The sequence below is a fragment of the Chiloscyllium punctatum genome, chromosome 1 (assembly GCF_047496795.1).
Source record: "Chiloscyllium punctatum isolate Juve2018m chromosome 1, sChiPun1.3, whole genome shotgun sequence".
Classification (NCBI taxonomy): Eukaryota; Metazoa; Chordata; class Chondrichthyes; order Orectolobiformes; family Hemiscylliidae; genus Chiloscyllium; species Chiloscyllium punctatum.
In genome coordinates this window covers 104736812-104757505 of record NC_092739.1, presented here as the reverse complement: position 1 = coordinate 104757505, position 20694 = coordinate 104736812, and the positions used below count along the sequence as shown (strand labels likewise).

Here is a 20694-nt window from a genome sequence, read left to right as displayed (position 1 = left end):
CAGTTAAAGATGATATACTAGACTAACATTTAGAATGGGTGTGCAATCTTATGAGGAAGGGTTTGACGTTCTAGTGTCTGCTGGCATCAGCCTAGGTGCTGGAAAAGACAATGGCAGAAACAGCCCTGTCAAACCTGCAAAGTTCCCCTTACTAATATTTGGGGGCCAGTGCCAAAATTGGGAGAGCTGTCTCACAATCTGGGCAGGCAACAATCTGACATAGTCATACTCATGGAATCATACCTCACAGACAGTGTTCCTGTCGTCACCATTACCATCCCGGGATATGCCTTGTTCCACCAACAGTACAGACCCAGCAAAGATGGTGGAAAAGTGCACTCAACCATTACCATCAAGCAAGGGGATCAATCCCTAGGTCAATGGAGAGTGTAGGAGGGCATGCCAGATGCAACGCCAGGCATAACTAAAAATGAGGTGTCAACTTGGTGATAAAACCAAAAGGACTATTTGCAAGCCAAACAACATAAGCAATAAGCAATAAAGGTAAGCTTATCCACAACCAATGGATCAGATCTAAGCTCTTGATATGCCTTGTTCCACCAACAGCACAGACCCAGCAAAGAGGAAAAGTGATACGAAGTTGGGAGGATGGTACCTGAGGAGCCCTGCCGCATCCAGTTGCGGTGGTGGACAATTAAATAACTCACTGGAGGAGGAGGTTACACAAGTATCCCCATCATCAATGATTGAAGAGCCCAGGAAAAGATAAGGCTGAAGCATTCACAGTAATCTTCAGCCAGAAGTGCTGAGTGAATGATCCAGCTTGGCCTCCTGCAGTAGTCCCTCGTATCACAGATATCACTCCATGTGATATCAAGAAACAGTTGGAGACACTGGATACTGCAAAGGCCGTGGGCACTGACACCATTCCGATAATAATACTGAAGACTTTTGCCCCGGAACTTGCCACTCTTCGAGCCAAACTATTCCAATATTATTACAATACTGATATCCAACTGACAATGTGGCAAATTGTCCAGATATGTCCTATATATATAAAGCAGGACAAATCTAACCAATATTGTCCCATTAGTTTACTCTTCATCATCAATAAGGTGATGGAAACTGTCTTCAGTAATGCTATCAAGCTGTACCTGCTGAGCAATAGCCTGCTGTCTGACGTCCAGTTTGAGTTCCACCGGGGCCACTCAGCACCTAATGTCATTACAGTCTTGGTTCAAACATGGACAAAAGAGTTGAATTCCAAAGGAGAAGTGAGAACGACAGCGCTTGATATCAATGTTGCATTTGACTGAATGTAGCATCAAGGAACCTTGCAAAACTGGAATCAGTGGTTATCAAGGGAAGAACTCTCTGCTGCTTGGAGTTATGCCTGGCGCATAGGAAGATGGGTGTAGTTGTTGGAAGTCAGTCATCTCAGCTCCAGGACATCTGCAGGAGTTCCTCAAGATAATGTCCTAGGCCTAACCACCTTCAGCTGCTTTATCACTGACCTTCCTTCCATCAGAAGGTTTGCTGATGATTGCACAATGTTCATGACTCCATTCATGACTCCTCAGATACTGAAGCAGTCATGTTCAAATGCAACATGATCTGGACAATATCCAGGCTTGGACTGACAAGTTGCAAGTAACATTCAAGCCACAAAACTGCCAGGCTATGACCATAAGAGACAATCTAATAAGTACCCCTTGACAATCAATGGCAGTAGCTTCACTGAAACCCCATGATCAACATCCTTGGGATTACCATTGATAGAAACTCAACTGCACTTATGATATAATTCATGACTATAAGAGCAGGTCAGAAGCTTGGAATACTGCAGTGAGTAGCTCATGTCTTGACTCCTAAACCTTTCCTCTATCTGCAAGGCACAAGTCAGGAGTGTGATGGAATACTTCCCAACTCCTGGATAGGTGCAGCTCCAACAAGACTGCAAAAGCTTGACACCATCCAAGACAAAGTGATTTGCTTGATTGACAACTCATCCACAAGCATCCATTCCCTGCAACCGACGCTCGGCAGCAGTGTATGCTATCTACAAAATGGACTGCAGAAGTTCACCAAAACTCCTTAGACAGCACCTTCTCCATGACCACTTCCATCTAGAAGGACAAAGGCAGCAGATTCATGGGATCTCCACCACTTGCAAGTTTCCTTCCAAGTTGCTCACCATCCTGACTTGGAAATATATCATCGTTCCTTTCCTTTGCTGCGTCAAAATCCTGGAGTTTCCTCTCCAATGGCATTGTGGGTCAAGCCACAGCAGGTGGATTGCAGCAGCTCAAGAGGCAGTACACCACCACCTTCTCAATGTCAGCTAGAAACAGGCTGTAAGTGCTGGCCAACCAGTGTCCACATTCCACAAATGAATTTTTGAAACTTTAAAAGAGTAGGATACAACTCGCTGAAATATGCAAGATACTGAGGAGTATTGGCTGGGTCCATGTGGAAAGGATATTTCCTCCTGAGGAAGATTCAGGAGCTCAGGGTTACTGTTTAAAGAAGGGTTCATCCCTTTAAGATAGCTGAGGAGAATCTTTTCCTCATAAAGGGTCATTTCCTTTGGAACTCACTTCCTCAAAATGTGACGGAAACATATTTTTCAATCATTTTTAAGACAGGGATATATAGATAATTGATAAGTTGGGGGAAGGTAGGGGATAATTTTCATTTGTAGATAGAAATGTTAAACAATATCAGCCATGACCTCACTGACTGGTAGAGAAGGCTCAAGAAACTGAGCCTTACTCTTGTGACTGTTCATACATCCATATGTAGAGAGTTTAAATTATGCTGAGTATAATGACATCGCGCTTAAAGCTCCAACTTTCCAGGTGTTATATTCCTCCCAGAGGATAACAGAGAATTATAGACTCAGTGCTCTTGTGCTGCTGTACTAGATGTGCCTGAGAGCATGTGAGGTGATCCACAAGGAAAATGTAAGTAGTCAGTCGCCTTAACAGATTGAAAAAAAACACAATCTGTTGTAAAATTGCTATATTTTTGTCGAGTGTAAGATTGTATAGAATATTGACACCCATGCATGGGTAATTTCAGTGTTGGTGATCTTTCTTTTCCTAATGTCACCTTGGCAGCTGAGCTTGTACAAGCCTGCTGACTACCAGCTTCTTCAGATAAACTTTGATGGGTGACTTCTGGTTGTTTAGTGCCTATTGGTACTCTCTTTGGCATGATTTGTTGAAGGCATTTGGATCCTGGGCAGAGAGAAAGTGCAGCAGGACACTTCTGGAGATATCACTTTGTTGCCCCTCTTTCCTGTCAGTGAGTAGTTTCCCCACCCTCTTCAATCGAGTGGATGGCATACTCGGTGGGAGTCCAGTGTCCCACATCCACCTCTTACCTAGAGAGCAAATGAACCATCCATGGCTTGAGTGGTGGAATTAAGATCCATGCAAATCTTAAAGATTCTATCTATTCTGCTGAGCATAGCTTTCTCTAGCTGCTGCTACCCATTCCACAGAGGCAGCATGTGTGTCGGATTCAGAACATTGCGAATTCCTCTGTCCATTGCGCCACTTTGAACATGGTCTCTGGCAGATGCCTGATGTTCCCTGATGCTTGGATATGTATCTCCATCTGCTCATTAACGGTCATGTTGAGTGGATTACAAACTGTACTGGGCTAAACAAGGGCCTGTGCTCCAACAATCTTCCAAGTGACAGAGACCTCAGCTTTTTTTTAACCTCCTCTAACTCCAAGCTTGTATGACTACTGTGCTCACTTAAATGTGACCCCGAGACAATTCTCAATAGATTACTCATCGAAGTTTAAAAATGTGTTGCTGGAAAAGCGCAGCAGGTCAGGCAGCATCAAAGGAGAAGGAGAATCGATGTTTCATCAAAGTGAATGGTTCTGCATTGGTGGAGGCTAGGTTAAGGCTTTAATAGTGCATTTCTTTAAACTTGTGATTGTTGTTCTTTAGAGGTATGGTTTGAGGGGCTTTTGGAGATGGGCTTGGACTTATTTTTTTCTGTCCTGGCTTGGGAGTATGATCTGGATGCTGCATAGAAAAATATAACAGTTTATTTGTGTAATGAGCCACCATCCTTACCCAAGATTTACGTAAGACGTTGGTGCTTGATATTTGGCTGGTAGTAGCAGAATGGAGGTTTCACACAAGTTATCTGTGATATTCAACCTCTCCTTCAGCACCATCATTTTTTCTTTAGTTCCATGCCAGCACATGGAACAGTGCTCCTAAAGCTAGTGCTTCCAAATAAACCTGTTGGATCTGGTGTTGCGTGATTTTTAACTTTGTTCATCCCTGTCCAACACTGGCTCCTCCACATTTGGAAGGTAAATCAAGGTAAATGAATATGGTGTCATCATCATGACAGAAATATGGAGATAAAAACTGGAGACTTAACATTGAGGGATACTTAACCTTTGGAAAGACTGAAGCGAAAAGAAAGGTGGTTGGGTGCTCTGTAAATAAGGGACAAAATGAAGACAGTTGTGACAGCTGATTTAAGTTTGGGTGATGTGGGGTCCATTTAGGTGGAAGCAAAAAAAGAAGGGAAAGAATGCATTGTTGGGAGTAGTGTACAATCCCCAAACAGTTGCCATTCTGTAGGAAAAGCAACAAATCAACAAATTTTAGGAGCATATAAAAAGAATATAGCAATAATTCTGGGTGAATTTAATCTTCATGTCTATTGGGCTAATCAAATTCAGACATCTAATTAACAAGTTCACTAGGGCTAGTTTCCCAGAACAATAGGTCATGGAGTCAATCAGGGAGCAGGCTATTTTGGATCTGGTAATGGATAATGAGGCATGTCTAATAAATGGGGTCAGAGTAAAAGATTCCCAAGGAAACAGTGATTATAACATGATAGCATGTAATATTTAGTTCTAGAGTGAGAAACTTGGGTTGGTACCACCTGTGTTTAACTTAAACAGAAGAAATTACAATGAAATGAAGAACGAAGTGGCTAGATCAGCAGGAATGACAGTAGCCAAGAGTGACAGGCATTTAAGGAGGTAATTCATGACCCAACAGAAATATATCCCAGTAAGGAAGAAGGATTCCAAGAGAGGTATAAACCAACCATGGCTAACCACGGAAGTTAAGGAGAGTATTGAGTTGAAAGAAAAAGCATTTAAGGAGGCAAAAGTCTCCAAAGATTGGGATAAAGTCGGAATCCAGCAAAAGACTAAAACGTTAATTACGACAGAAAAAGTAATAAAACTTGACATTTTATGCATATGTAATAAGCTAAGAAAAACATCATCATGTGGGAAACCCAACCCGTCCCACACAAAAGTACCTCCTGCTTTTAGGTGAGCCTCCACACTTACTCTTAAAATCAAGATTCTGCTAATGAATTAGACTAATTAAGTAAAAATCACACAACACCAGGTTATAGTCCAACAATATGTTGAAGGTGTTAGCCCCCTGTGTTCTCTGTCTATGCCATGATGTTTAGATTGATTCTAATCTAAAAAGTGAGATAACGGAGTTTTACATCACACTGTAAATTTTTGCTATAAATTCTGTGTTTTAGGATTGAGCCCTCCACTATCACCTGATGAAGGAGCGACGCTCCGAAAGCTAGTGTGCTTCCAATTAAACCTCTTGGACTATAACCTGGCGTTGTGTGATTTTTAACTTTGTACACCCCAGTCCAACACCGGCATTTCCAAATCATGACTAATTAAGTAATCTAATATGTTTTGTAATCTAGACTAATTGCTAGTGTGGAACATGCATGCTCTGTCAAAGAGGCTGGTATGGTTCTTTTTTTTTTACTGAGGACAGGATCACACAAGATTGGGAAGGATATATGAAAGTGAATGCACTGCCCTTCTGCTCATTGCCCCCATCCACTAGTACCCCCTGGTCCCATCAGCAGAGCAGAAGGCAACCTTCCCTTTCTGGGCAATGTCCATCTCTTGGCATGTCCTTAGCAATGAAGGTCATGTACCATAGTGTGAAGGATCATTCCTGGCTTGCAGCATGTGAAGTGGTGCTCCGAATGACTGTTGGAAGATTTTGGTAATGGCAAGCATGACTGCCTCTCATGCATTGCACTTCCATGAGAAGGGTGCAGTAAAACCCAAATGCATAGCAAATAAGGTGAAGGGTGGAAGATTATGTGAGAAAAGTCGCTGTGATCATGGTTGAGCCATGAATCTTACTTGACAAAACTTTAATTCAAAATGGGAAAATTGAGCTCAACATTTTTTCTTAAATGGTGAGTATGGGAAGTCTTGAACATCAAACAGACCTGGGTGTCCGTATTGATGCGGTACTGAAAGTTACCATACTAACACAGGTTGAGCTTGGATTTTTCACTCACTCATTTCTATTCCCAGCAAAAATGCAATCTGTCAGAAATGGGGATAGGATTTAGTGAATTTTTAAAGGAAAATCTGATGCCATGAGTAGCATCAAAGGTATTTAAAAGATTAATGTCTTCCCGGTAAAGAATATAAGATTCAGTTCAGCATAACATCACGAGAAACTGATTCTTCCAGACACATTTAGTCTAATTTTACTCTCCACTGATGTTAATGGTTAGTATGTAAATCAGCGTTCCACCTGACATAATTGATTTTTGACACAGTGAGGTTTGGTACCAGCATTGTACCACATTGGTGTATTTTTTACATTTGTTTGCTCTTGTATTTATTGCATAAATGTTTTATCATGTAATAATTCACATTGTATAATTTTGTATTATTTGCAGAACAGGCCCTGTGTACACTGCACATCAATATTGTGTGCTATTGTTAATTAAAATGATCAACTAATTTATATTGTTGCATTGAATTACATATATAACTATATTTTATCATCTCCAAATGTGAAGTCTTGAGCAAAAGATACCATGAAACAGTGGCGATGTTGCATCTTCCATGAGAACATTCATGAGGCTTTGAGAATGTCCTGGAAGTCTTTTATCTATCCTCCTAGTAACCGCTTGCTGTAATGAAGCTAATTGTAGAGAACTAGTTTTGGAAATCTGTGTTAGGATTTGTGTTACTGCTTGACTCACGGGAAACGGGAATGATCCTTTTCCTGTAGGCAATCATGGAGTTCACATGTCAGTAGTTCTGTATACCTGATGCACAAGGAATACATATTGATTTAGAAAAAGCTAAAATGTTTTCATATTTCATTTCCAAAGAAAACAGAGAAGGTGGACTTTTCATTTAATCCTATGGCCGACCCAAAATTTGTGTTCTATGACCATAGTCTCCTGGAAGCTGTTAAAATTGGTGATCCTGAAGTCCATGAATTTTTTCGTCTGCTTTCACTTTGTCATACAGTCATGCCTGAAGAAAAGCAGAAAGGTAAGAAATGTTTCATTCTTGAGAAAGAACAGGTTCACTAATAAAGATGAAAGTTATTGAATTTTACTTTTTCCTTTGAAGGTTACTCATTGAAACATTTAGTCTTCTCTTTTTAACATTGAAAATAATGATAGTTATGTAAACAAATAATAAATAAACATGCAGAGACAGTTTTAAACTATAAAATATTACTTATAGTTCCTTGAGACTGAGGACTAGCGACATTAAGGCTGAACAATGTTGGAATTGCTCATACGTGATGGGTAAGGAAGATTGTGTTTGAAGAAACGAGTGGGTGAGATGCTCAGGTTTTCACCTGCTCTTTTAGCTGTTTGGGTTTAGACTCTACCTGGGCCTGCCAGAAATGTTCAAGATGATTGGTGCCTTTGCGGCTGCTGCTTCTCCAAATGTGCAGTCTTGAGCAAAAGATACTGTGAAACAGTGGCAATGTTGCATTTTTTCATGAGAACATTCATGAGGTTTTGAGGATGTCCTTGAAGTTGTTTATTTATCCTCCTAGTAACTGCTTGCTGTAACAAAGCTCATTGTAGATAACTAGTTTTTGGAAATCTTATGTCAGGCATGTAGATCATTCAGCTCACTCAATGCCTTCATGTTCAGGATGTTGGTCTGAGGGAGGACATTGAAATTGGAGGCTTTTTTATTCATCCACGGGATGACGGCATCGCCATTACTGCCCATTCCTATTTTCCCAGCAAGATGTTAGGAGCCAACCATATTGCTGTGGGCCTAGGGTCACATGTAGGCTAGAACAGGTAAGAATGGCAGTTTTCTTCCCTAAAGGACATTAGTGAGCCCTATGGGTTTTTTCCAACAGTTGACAACGGATTCATGATCATCTTTGGACTCTTAATTCCACATGTTTTTTTGAATTCAAATTCCACCGTCTGTTGCGTCAGGATTCAAATCAGGACAGGACATTACCTGGGTCTCTGGATTACCAGTCCAGATAATACCACTAGGCCATTGCCTCCCTATATGTATAGACATAAAGGTGAAGTCACCATGGTCCCAAAGATATCATAGAATTGTTCTCTCATTAGAGAGAAATGTCTGGTGGTGAGTTTAACCTGTGGCTCACCAAGCCTCATGTGAAGGACAAAGTTGAGAAGGCAAGACCTGAAGTTCCTATCCTGCTACTGCAATTGCAGGATTTTGTGGATGCTTGCTATACATAGTTTATGTCTTTGAACATTACTTTCCATGAGCTCAATGTTGGAATTAAGGTCTTTGTCATCAAGCATTCTGTTTCTCAGACAATCAGAGACTGTCTGGAATGACACACCTTGAATCGACTCCTAGTGGTGGGAGCAGAGCCTGTTTCTGGTCTTACTGTTTGCTGCTGGAACCTTGCTGACCCTCTCGCCCCTCAATGAAAAAATGTTGCAGGTGTGGTGAGAACAAATTGGGGAGCAGTGGGAAGGAGCAAGACCAAAGCATTGTATAGAGCAGTAGTGCCGGATTTACAGAGACTCACAGAATCGTTACATTGTAAAAGGAATTCGTTCAGCACATTATGTCTACATTGGCTCTCTAAGTGAGTATTCCACTTTATGCTATTCTGTCTTCTGTCATAACACTACACATCCTTCCTTTTCAAATAAACATCTATTTCCCTATTAATTACTTGAATTGAACCTGCCTACACTACCCTCTCGAGCATTGCATTCTAAATATTAACCATCACTGGGTGAAAAGTTCTTTTAATTTAATTTACTTATGCTTCTTCAGATTTCCTCTTGGCTTTCTGTTCACTGACTGTCATGCTACAAGCTGATGGACCTGGAAATCATTGGAGTTCCATGGTGGTCAGCTCAACATAATTCTATGGCAACAAGGTCATGGATGCAGGTGCCATGGTCTTGTCACTGAATCATGTGGGTTGGGGTTCTTCTGAAATTAAGAAACCTGCATTTCCTGAGGGCTTTGCAAGATCATGGACTATTGTTAAAGCCCTTGGTTAATTGGAGGTGGGCTTGCTGGCTTATTAACAAAGCTCCAAAACAAAAGGTGTTTTAAGCTCCAGGGTGAATATTCCTACATTATCACACAAAGTGATTTAGAGGCATCAAGAGGTTCAACTGAGGTTGGAGTTGTCACATTCCAGCATGCACATGCCTTCAAAAATGAAAAACAACATTGAATATAGGAGTTGGGAGGTCAAGTTGCAGCTGTACAGGACATTGCTTAGGCCACTTTTGGAATATTGCGTGCAATTCTGGTCTCCCTCCTATAAGAAGAATGTTGTGAGACTTTAAAGGGATCAGAAAAGATTTACAAGGATGTTGCCAGGGTTGGAGGATTTGCGCAATCGGGAGAGGCTGAATAAGTTTGGGCTATTTTCCCTGGAGCATTAGACGCTGAGGGGTGACCTTACAGAGGTTTATAAAATCATGAGGGGCATGGATAGGGTAAATAGATAAGGTCTTTTCCATGGGACGGGGGAGTCCAGGACTAGAAGGCATAAGTTTAGTGTGAGAGGGGAAAGATTTAAAAGGGACCTAAGAGGCAACTGTTTCACGCAGATGGTGGTACATGTGTGGAATGAGCTGTTAGAGGAAGTGGTGGAGGCTGGTACAATGGCAACATTTAAAAGGCATCTGGATGGGTACATGAATAGGAAGGGTTTAGAGGGATATGGGCCAAGTGCTGGCAAATGGGACTAGATTAATTTAGGGTATCTGGTCAGCATGGAGGAGTTGGACCGAAGAGTCTGTTTCTCTGCTGTACATCTCTATGACTCTATGACATGGTGGATGATTCCTTGCTACTACTATTTCTTCCTTTCCTTAAAGGCAACCTCCCTTAGAGACTTAGAGCAGTGTTTCAATGAAAGAATTCTTCTGGAGACTAAAGCTCCTATCTAAAGCCAAGCTCTCAGAATGTCAGGTCAGCAAACTTTAGCATGTAGAAAATGTCTCAAGTTAAATCCAGTAACCTTGAACCAGTTTCTTGGAAGTCCAAATGACTTTCTCAGTGAACCAAGACTGCCACAAATAAGTTTCGCTGGTCAGGATTCCAAAGTATGCATGACAAGAATAAATTTTATTAATTTACGTTTAAGTCATTTGTAAGTTGGCAGTTAATCATGTCATAGAACTTCCACTGCCAACAGATGAGTTTTCTACTTTTTGACCTTGCTGCACCTGACCTCATGACTGATAGTTACCTGCTGCGAATCTGGCATGTGGCCTCCAAGTCACTTCTCTGTGTCCACTCACCACCCTGTTCATTCCAGCAGATACTATGAAGTAAAGTTTGTGGACTGGAGAAGAAACAATTTAAAGGCAATAAGAATAAATAATTCCTAAAAGTATATTGAAAGTTCTTTTAATCAGTGTATTTCTACTACAAAGAGAAAGGAAGCAATGCTCGATCTAGTTCTGAATGAAACAGACACTTTTGAATGATGTAGAATATGTTTCCATGGGAGAACATCTGGTAAATAAAGAGGTTTATATGATTAGGTTTAAAGTAATTACAGAAAGGACCTAAGGAAAATGATTAAGTATCCAACCGGAAGGAACTAATATTAATGTTTGAACTGCAAGTAAAGATCAGGATTTTACATGGAGACATTTGGTCCAGCCACCAGATAGAAAGTTCAACCAGCTAGTTGTGAGAAGCCGTGGCTTCTGGTCCTTTCTGGTGCTGTGTCACTTCCTAGAACTGTGTGCAGTGGTCTTGTTGGGATTGTCATGGGTCCTGTACCAACAGAAAAATTAGACTAAAGGGAAGTGGAACTGAGGCAAGTAGGGTGAGAGAAGCAATCAAGAGCCTAGAAAGAATGCTTTAAGTGAGTCAGCCCTTACCACTGGCGGCCGTTCACTGGCCCACCTGGTTGCCCCGTGGCCCAGCCAGAAGGCATGGACTCTCCCATGGGAGAGCATTAGCTATTGAGCATTTTATCATTAGGACAGCAGATGTAAGTTCCTCCTTGCTGTTGATAAAATACCGTTGGCAGTGGGATGAGATCCCTTAGTGGCCAGGAATAAGCCCCACAATCCTTATAACTTGCCATTCCTCTAATAACCATAGTGTAACATCATGCTTTTACTCAATACTATTAACATGTATGTGGATGCAAGTGGATCGCAGAATTTCAAGGGCAACTAGAGACAGGCAATAAATGCTGACCAGCCAGTGATGCCCACGTCCTACAAAAAAATTTTCTTGATGTGGATTATACTGATAAAGGTTAGTATGTAAACAAAAGAAGGACGAAAGTCAAGAATAGATGGTTCCTAAACATAGCAGTGAAAAATTAGAAAGAGAAGCCATTGCTAGATAAGCTTTAATAGTGAAACCTAGTGAGGGCCAACCCACTAAACTAGACACTAAACAAGAAGTATAGAACATGAAACTTGTAATATCTCTGTCACTAAGCACATCCACTCAGCCCACCTCAAAAGCAAATTTCAAAATCATTTGTTAGACTTGGAAGACAGTGCATATGATAGGATACATTCTGATGGTTCATTAATCTGTTTATATTTGGGCTTCTGAAGACACACAAAATTGATGTCTTTTTATGTCATACTTAGCTATGACAGGTTTTGCACAATGTGAATCAGCCAAGCCGTGGAGTTAGTTGCAACAAGTCCTGAACAAATCTTCCAGTTACAAAGACTATATAATGCATGCATATCAATAGCAGTGGAATGTCCAAGTGTTCATTCGACCTTATGAGCCTATTCACTAACATGCCACTCGAGAAAACCATAGTCATTGTGCTTGGCACTATGTCATGACCATCTAGATGTGCCTCCATTGTCTGAAACTATATTAACTTAATTAGCTTATCAACAACTCTTGCAGTTATTATGTATCCCCAGTTAGATGGTGTTGTCAGTTGATCCAGTTTAGGTTCAGGTCTTGCTAACATTTTCATTGGCTTGATGAGAAATGCATTTTCATTGGAGTGACCCCTAACTTACCTGATGTATCTTTCTGATATGTGGATGATATGTTTGCTATATTTGTAACTGTAGCTACTTTAAGAAGTTTCTTCTGCACCTTCATGGCTCCAACCTATTTCAGATTCAGTTTTAAAATGGAGCAGTCTCACAAGGTTTTTTTATGTGGTAGCTGAGAAATTTGTTACTGTGATTTCTACTACAGTCTCCCTTCACTGGTCAGTCTACATGTTGGGATTCCTACTAGTTCCATGCATTGCTAACTTGGCCTTATCAGCAAACCCATAATTAGAGCCCAAAGTCTTTTGCACACTGGGTGAGATTGATGATGTCAAAATAGAATGCATCAGAGCTATCCTATGGGGTTAGTGGCTATCCCAATCAGTTTAGTGCTTGATAAATATCACTCATGAATAAGCCATAAGCTATCATTTTTGCTCATGGAAAGTGTCCAGTCTCTTCAGATTACTCTCAAAGGCTAAGGTATGTCAAAACTTTGAGCAAAGATGAAACTAACAGTTTAATACAATTACGCCACAGTGTTACCTCTTAAGAGAATGCTGCTATCAAGCCCAAAAGTCATTGCACCTACCACACAAATGACTAATGTAGCCTATGAATTTCAGTTCAACTGTGATGCAGGCATGTAGACAGTATGTTTCAATGAATAGTGGATTAAATCAAACCCCATTTGGTCTGTTCACAGCAAACAGAGTACTGATTGTACTCAACCAGTCCTTACTTGCAAAACTCAGAATGTGGTGGCCAAAATGAGATGTGATTCCATAATTAGATAGCACTTAGATGGCACAGTGGCTCAATGGTTAGCATTGCTGCCTCATAGCGCCAGGCTCCTAGGTTCGATTCCAGCCTTGGGCGACTGCCTGTGTGGAGTTTGCACATTCTCCCTGTGTCTGCGTGGGTTTCCTCCCACAGGCCAAGGAAGTGCAGGTCAGGTGAATTGGCCATGCTAAATTGCCCATAGTGTTAGGTGCATTAGTCAGAGGAAAATAAGTCTGAATGGGTTACTCTTCGGAGGGTCGGTGTATACTGGTTAAGCTGAAGGGCCTGCTTCCACACTGTAGGGAATCTAATCTAATCTTACCAAACAATCCCAAGTATACGAAGAATTATATTAATGTTTAAGACAAGCTCACAATGTGGCTCAGTTATCACAAAAGATAACAAAATGAATAGGTCAAAATACTGTACTTTTTTCAACTAAATAGAAGTATGGGGGCAGCTCTTTCCTAGTGTATTTGGAGAGAAGTGGCAACCTGGTACTATTATTGCTGAGCTATTAATCCAGAGACCTAGGTGATGTTCTGGGCATCCAGGTTCAAATCCCACCATGACAGATGGTGGAATTTAGATCCAATAAAAATCTGTATTTAAGGGTCCAATGATGACCATGAAACCATTGTCAGTTGTTGAAAAAAACTCGTCTGTTTCACTAATACCCTTTAGGGAACGAAACCTGTCATCCTTACCTGATCTGGCCTACATGTGACTCTAGAACCACTGCAATATGCTGCACTCTTATCTGTCCTCTGGGAAATTAGGGATGGGCAATGAATGCTAACCTAGCCAGCAACGCCCTCATTCCATGAATGAGTAAATAAAAAGAATACCCTGCAGCAATGCCTTGATCAACCAAAGACATGTTGCATTTTTAAAATTTAAGTAAAATCCTGCCGGATAACTTACTGGTATGTTATTCACAGTAACACCTCAACCAGAGTCCATTTGCCAACCTTAGAGCACCCTTTTCTCATGTAATATAATTTATTGTTCTGTTTGGAATTTGTATTCTTACATCTGTTGTGATGAGTGCATGACAAAAAACTTCAACAGTGTGTCTCCTTTCCAATGATATCCAATGGAGCCTCCTAAAATTTGTGCCTTTATGGAGTATATACCGTGAGATGGTCATACCACAAATAATGAGTGCGTGTGCAGAAAGAGAAAGTGTGACCACCAAACAGTGTAAAAGCATTAGGCAGGTAGTACAGCTATCCTGAGATTCATCTCCCTTTTTAATAGATTTTCCATTTTGGATAGTGCTCGGAGATGGTTTCCCAGGGGACTGCAGTAAAGGCCAAATCTGTTGGACTATGCTGCTGCAGAGACTGAGGGGAAAAAATAGAGTGGGAGAACAATAGCTATTGGGAATTCTAACATAGGGGCAACAGATACAACATACAACACTAGTATGGTATGTTGTCTCTCTGCTGCCAGAGTCAAAGATGTCATTAAATATCTACATTCAGACTCTGAAGGGCAAGGGTAAACAGGCAGAAGTCTGATCCATGTAAGTTCCAACAAATTAGATAAGAGTATTATGGACCATATGAAACCCCCCTTAAATATATCAGGACATAGCCTAGAATCTAACTTTTATCTCACTTAAAGGTAAGTGTAAGGTGCTGTGTTCCAGAGATAATTCAATTGGTTACACTACTTGGCTTTAAGCAAAACATGCTTTATTCTTACTCTATATTTAAGCTACAAACAAATGAAAGAAGAATTGGTATAACTTTAACTCTATTGGAAAACTTAATACAATAATAGATTATTTAACTACTAATCAGCAATATTGTATACTATACAATATTGTTCCAAAGTAATAACTTCCCATAAACTCCTCCTTGACAAAGGCAAATTCAGTAGATTGTCTCACACTCAATGTTTCTCCAGTCCAGTAGGAAAGAACATCAAGAGAAACTCCTGGCAGAAAGAGAGAATTCAAGTGTTTTACTATAGCAGAGAGAGATGTATGACAATAGACAATAGAGAATAGGTGCAGGAGTAGGCCATTCTGCCCTTCGAGCCAGCACCACCAATCATTATGATCATGGCTGATCATCCTGAATCAGTATCCTGTACCTGTCTTATCCCCATAACCCTTGATTCCACTATCCTTAAGAGCTCTATCCAACTCTTTCTTGAAAGTATCCAGAGACTTGGCCTCCACAGTCTTCTGAGGCACAGCACTCCACACACCCACCACTCTGTGGGTGAAGAAGTTTTTTCTCATCTCTGTTCTAAATGGCCTACCCCTTATTTTTAAACTGTGTCCTCTGGCTCAGTACTCACCCATCAGCGGAAACATGCTTCCTGCCTCCAGAGTGTCCAATTCTTGAATAATCTTTTACGTCTCGATCAGATCCCCTCTCAGCATTCTAAACTCAAGGGTATACAAGCCCAGTCACTCCAATCTTTCAATCTTTCAGAACCCCAATAACTACTGAAAGCTGAATCAAAATCTTGGTTCTGTGCAAGCCTACTCTACCCATTCATGCTCTTTCTATTTTTTTACAACTTTAAAAAAAACAAGCCCCAATACCCCAAGGTTGTTTATTGGCTTGGAACAGACTGTTCGACACATCTGCCTCAATCCAGAACAAAATATACCTCTTAAAGTCATAGTATCATCACAAGAGAGGGATGGAGTCCTTCAGGAAAAACATAGAAAGTTAGGAAATAAATTGAAATGCAAATTCATAATTTCAGGATTATGTCCCATACCATATGCTAGTGAATTAATTAATAGGATTGCATGACTAGGAAGGTGATGTGGATGGGAGGCATTTGAATTTCTAAGGCATTGAGTTTGATTCTGGGGAAGATGGGGCCTGTTCAAGCTGAAGAGGCTTCACCCCAGGAGGATGAGGACCAATATCCTGGCAAAGCATTTAGGGACATGTGTTAGTTCTGTGTGGGAGAAAAGAGGAAGGAAAACAAAGATGGAAATGAAAGGTAGAAAAATAGAAAGCAAAAATGGAGTCAGAGGAAATGAAGGCTGGTAACATGTAGGGCTTTTGTATGAAAAATTTATGTTAAAAATGCATTAGGAAGAGAAATGTAAAGTTACAGTATCTGAATGCATGTAGCATTAGCAGTAAAGTTGCTAAATTAACACAGCTAGTAATTGAAAACAGGTATAATGTGATTACAATTACAGTGTTAGGGCTACAAGGTGACCAAAGCCAGCAATCAACATCCAGGGGTATTCAATCTTTAGGAAAGGTCTGATGGAGTGATATTGTTAGCAAAAGACAAAAGTGTAATAGTGACAAAGGATATTGAGCTAGCAAACAAATCTGTGGTAATGTCACTGGACTAGTGATCCAAACTCGCGAAGATGGACATGAACTATGGCAGATAGTGAAATTTGAATTTAGTTAAAATCTAGAATGAAAAACTAGCCTAACGGCAACCATGTAACTATTGTTGATCGTTGTAAAAACCTATCTGGTTCACTAATTCCTTTTACAGAAGGAAATCTGCCAATTTTATCTGGTCTAGCTTACATGTGTCTTGAGGCCAAAAGCAATATGGCTGACTCTTACCTCCTGGAAATTAAGAATGGTCAATAACTGTTAGCTAAGCCGTTAATCCCCACATCCTTTGAGCAAATTAAAAAAATGTAGGTAGAGCTAAGAAGCAACAAAGGTGGACATTAGTGGGATTTGGTTATGGGCCTCCTCCAAACAGTATTAGTAAGATGAACAGTACTAAAACAAAGGAAATTAGAGAAACATGTAATGGAGTGCTACATATCATGGATTACTTTTATCTATAGAGGCTTGGCAAACCACACCAGTAATAATACTGTAGTGAATGAATTCCTTGTGTTAGCAAAAGACAAGATGTTTTTATAGATCAAGGCATTAAGGAACCAACTAGGGAACAAGTTATCCTAGATTTGGTATTGTGCAATGAGCAGGGGTTGATTAGCTGTTTTGTTATGCATCTTCTTTTAGAGAAGGGCGACCATAGCTTAATGCAATTCTTTATTGGGATGGAAAGCGAAGTGGTCAAATTCAAATCTAGGGTCCAAAATCTAAACATAGCATACCGCAAAGGAATGAGTGATAAGTTGTCTACAATATATTAAATTCAAAATCACGCAACACCAGATTATAATCCCAACAGGTTATTTGGAAGCATTAGCTTTTGGAGCGCCAATCCTTCATCGGGTAGTTGTAAGGAAGGAGTAATGTTCCAAAAGCTAGTGCTTCCAAATAAACTTGTTGAGCAAGAACCTGGTGTTGTATGATTTTCAACTTTGTCCTCCCCAGTCCAACACTGGCACTTCCAAGTCATTACAATATATTAGATAGTTTTTAAAAAAGGCATGATGTTGGATAGGCAAATTGACAGTATTTAACAAAGAAACACATCTATTGCAACAGTTGTGCATTCATTTCTGGCACAAAAACACAAGAAACAATGGCTCAACCATGGCTAACAAAATAAATTAAGGATAATATTAGATCAAAGTGGAGCCATATAAATTTGTTAAAAGTATTGGTTAGCCTGCTAGTTGGGAATATTTTAAGTTCAGCAAAGGTGGACCAAGAAATTTATTAAGATGAGAACATACAGTATAAGAATAAACTTGCAAGGAACATAAAAGCAGACTGTAAAGTCATTTATAATTATGTAAAAAGAAAATGATTAGTGAAGACAAATGTAGGCTCCTTACATCTGAAACAGAATAATTATAATGGAGAGCAAGTAAACAGGAAAGTAATTAAGCATTTACTTCAAGTCTCTGTTCATGGAAGAAGACACTTATTATTTCCTAGAAACGCTAGGAATTGAAGAATCTTATGAGAAAGTGGAACTAAAGTGCTGAATAAACTAATAGGGCTGAAAGCTAATAAAACCCCAGTGTATGATAATTTACATCTCTGTGTTCTAAAGGAGGTAACCATGGAATTACTGGATGCATTGGTTGCCTTCTTCTGAAATATTGTACATTCTGGAACACTCTCAGCAGATTGGAGAGTGTAAATGTAACCCCACTATCTGAAAAGGAGGGGAGAGAGAAAATAAGGGATTGCAAACAGGTGAGCCTAACATCAGCAGTTGGAAAGTGCTAAGCCCTATTGTAAAGGATGGGATAACAGGACACTTAGAAAACGTCAAAAGATTCAATAAAGTTAATCAATGTGAATTTATATGTGCTTGGATTTTCACAAAGCTTTTACACAATCCCACATAAGAGGCTAGTGTACAAATTTAAGCACAGGATATTTAGGGTAGTGTACTGGTATAGATTGAGAACTGGTTAGTCGACAGGAAGCAGAGTAGGAAAAAAATGGGTGTTTAGAGTAGAAGACGGTGATAAGAAGAGTACCGCAGTAATCAGTGCTTGGGCCCTTGCTATTCATAATATATATCAATGATTTAGATGAGAGAATCAAATGTAATATTCCCATATTTGTTGATGTCACAAAAGTAGGTGATTTGTACGTGGTGAGGAGGATGTAAAGAGGCTTCAAGTCAATTTAGACAAGTTAGGTAAGAGGTCAAATACATGGCAGATGCAATATAATGTGAATAAGTGTGAAGTTCTATACCTCAGTCAGAAAGAAAACAGAATAGCAGTGTATTATTTAATGATAGCTTGGGAAATGTTGATGTACTCTAGACCTGAGTGTCCTCGTACACAGTTACTGAAAGGAAGCAGGTAGGTTCAGCAAGCAGTTTGGAAGACAAATGGCATGTTGGCCTTTATTGCAAGACGATTTGAGTACAGGAGCAAGGATGTTTTACTAGAGATGTATAGGTCTGTGGCGAGACCACACCTGGAGTGTTGTGTGCAGTTTTGATCTTCATGACGAAGGAAGGATACAATTGTCATTGATGGAGTGCATCAAATGTTCATCAGCCTCGTTCCTGGGCTGACAGGACTGTTGCGGGAAAGATTGGGATGATTAGGCTTGTATTCACTGGGCTTTAGAAACTACTGAGTATGTGTTGACTTATGAAGCAAAAGCAAAAAGATATTATTGCAATATAAAGAGAAGTCAATGACAAATGAGACTTTAGGACAAATGAATGAACCGTTTTCTTTATTTCTCTTTTTTCTGGCTTTGAAAATGTTCCTTTCTAATTTTAAATCCAGTCCTTTTATATACATTAGAATTCCACCATTCCTGATGACAGTATATTTAGCTCATAGCAACTCATTATATTAAAACTCTGTCACCTGTCCTCTGGTTCTGTTGCCAGTTACATTAAACTTTGCCGTCTGATCACTGGACCTACCTGCCTGCCAGCCAATGATATCAGTTACTCTTAACTCTACCAGAAGCCTTCATTATATTGAATACTGGTACTCTGAGTCTTCCCCGTTTCTTCCCTTCTGTAGGATTTAGGTTTTTATTCGCTTGTGAGATGTGGGTATTGCTAGCTGAGCCATATCCCAATTTCTCTGGATAATTGAAGGTTCTGATCCCTTGTATACTTCTGGTATGTCTGCCTTGTCAGGGGTCAAACCTATATGTCCACGTTATTTGAATCTGTTTTCAGGGAATTCAGGAACTTTGCAATTCATGTAGTTAAATTCTGTTTCAATGGTGCCATATATGTACAAATAGCTAGCATTGCCATGGGATCCTGTCTAGGCCGAACTCTTGCTCAAACCTTTGTTGCTAACTATGATAGTGTGTCTTAAATGAAATGACCACTAATTTGTATACTTTTGATATATGACCATTGTGATATTTCAGTTCAGAGCTACATTAAAGAATTTCTTTGCATAGCTTAATAAACCTTATCCTCACTCGCATCTACCATTGAAATGCAGCAATCAAATAGGCTGCCTATCCTTGGTATATTAGTCGAGAAATCAGCCAGTAGGGTTCTGAGCTACTATACTGGGTGACATACACATTGGGATTCATGCAGTTCCACTGGCTATAGGATCAATCTTATTGATAACCTTGTGAGACATCTGTGCTCCATGTATCCACTATTATCTATGATTCTGCTATTGATACCATTTTTTAAATAATCTGAACAATACCAAAAATCAATTTAAAGATTATCTGCCAGGTTTGTAGTGTAATGCATTTGCACATGCTAGACCTACATATATTAATAAACTAGACTCTGTTTTATGTTGGCAAAAAGAATTTGTACATAAATTGAACAAAAGTGAGACATGGAGACTGCCGATATTTACTGCACTCGCATGGCAATACCATGACCAATCAGTATCTACCTGCCTATCCTGACAATGATAATTAATAGTTATCTCTACCTGCTGCCATTCCAATGGTTCCCCAATCAATGAGCACCACCTTCTCATGCTGTATAAATTGTGGTCCCTTTTTTTCAAGTATATTTCTTGCATTCTAGTCCTGATGAATACAAGATTAAATATTTATTTCTTGTCTCCTTTTAGCAATGTTTACATTTTGTTCAGACCACTGCAGTACCTTAAAGGCCTCATATTTCATTATCACTCTCCGACCCACCTCAGCCTTGATGGACCAAAGAGGGCTTGAATAATTTTGTCTTACATTCATCAGGATAATTTACAATGGGAAAATAGTATTTTTTTAACAGGATGAGAAGAGCAGGCTGATTGATTAGCAAGTGGACCTTCATTGGTAGAGCTGTTGCCATGGCCGTTGCACTAGTTATATGATTA

At 39.9% G+C, this 20694-nt stretch overlaps 1 protein-coding gene across 1 annotated transcript in view; it reads left to right on the top strand.

Annotated features, from left to right (window-relative positions):
• Nucleotides 1-20694, top strand: part of atp8b5b (ATPase phospholipid transporting 8B5b) — a 278562-nt gene that overhangs the window by 181023 nt on the left and 76845 nt on the right. Inside the window, exon 15 of the mRNA XM_072571671.1 lies at nucleotides 7140-7305. Coding sequence (XP_072427772.1) covers nucleotides 7140-7305 — 166 coding nt within the window. The remainder of the gene's footprint in view (nucleotides 1-7139; nucleotides 7306-20694) is intronic.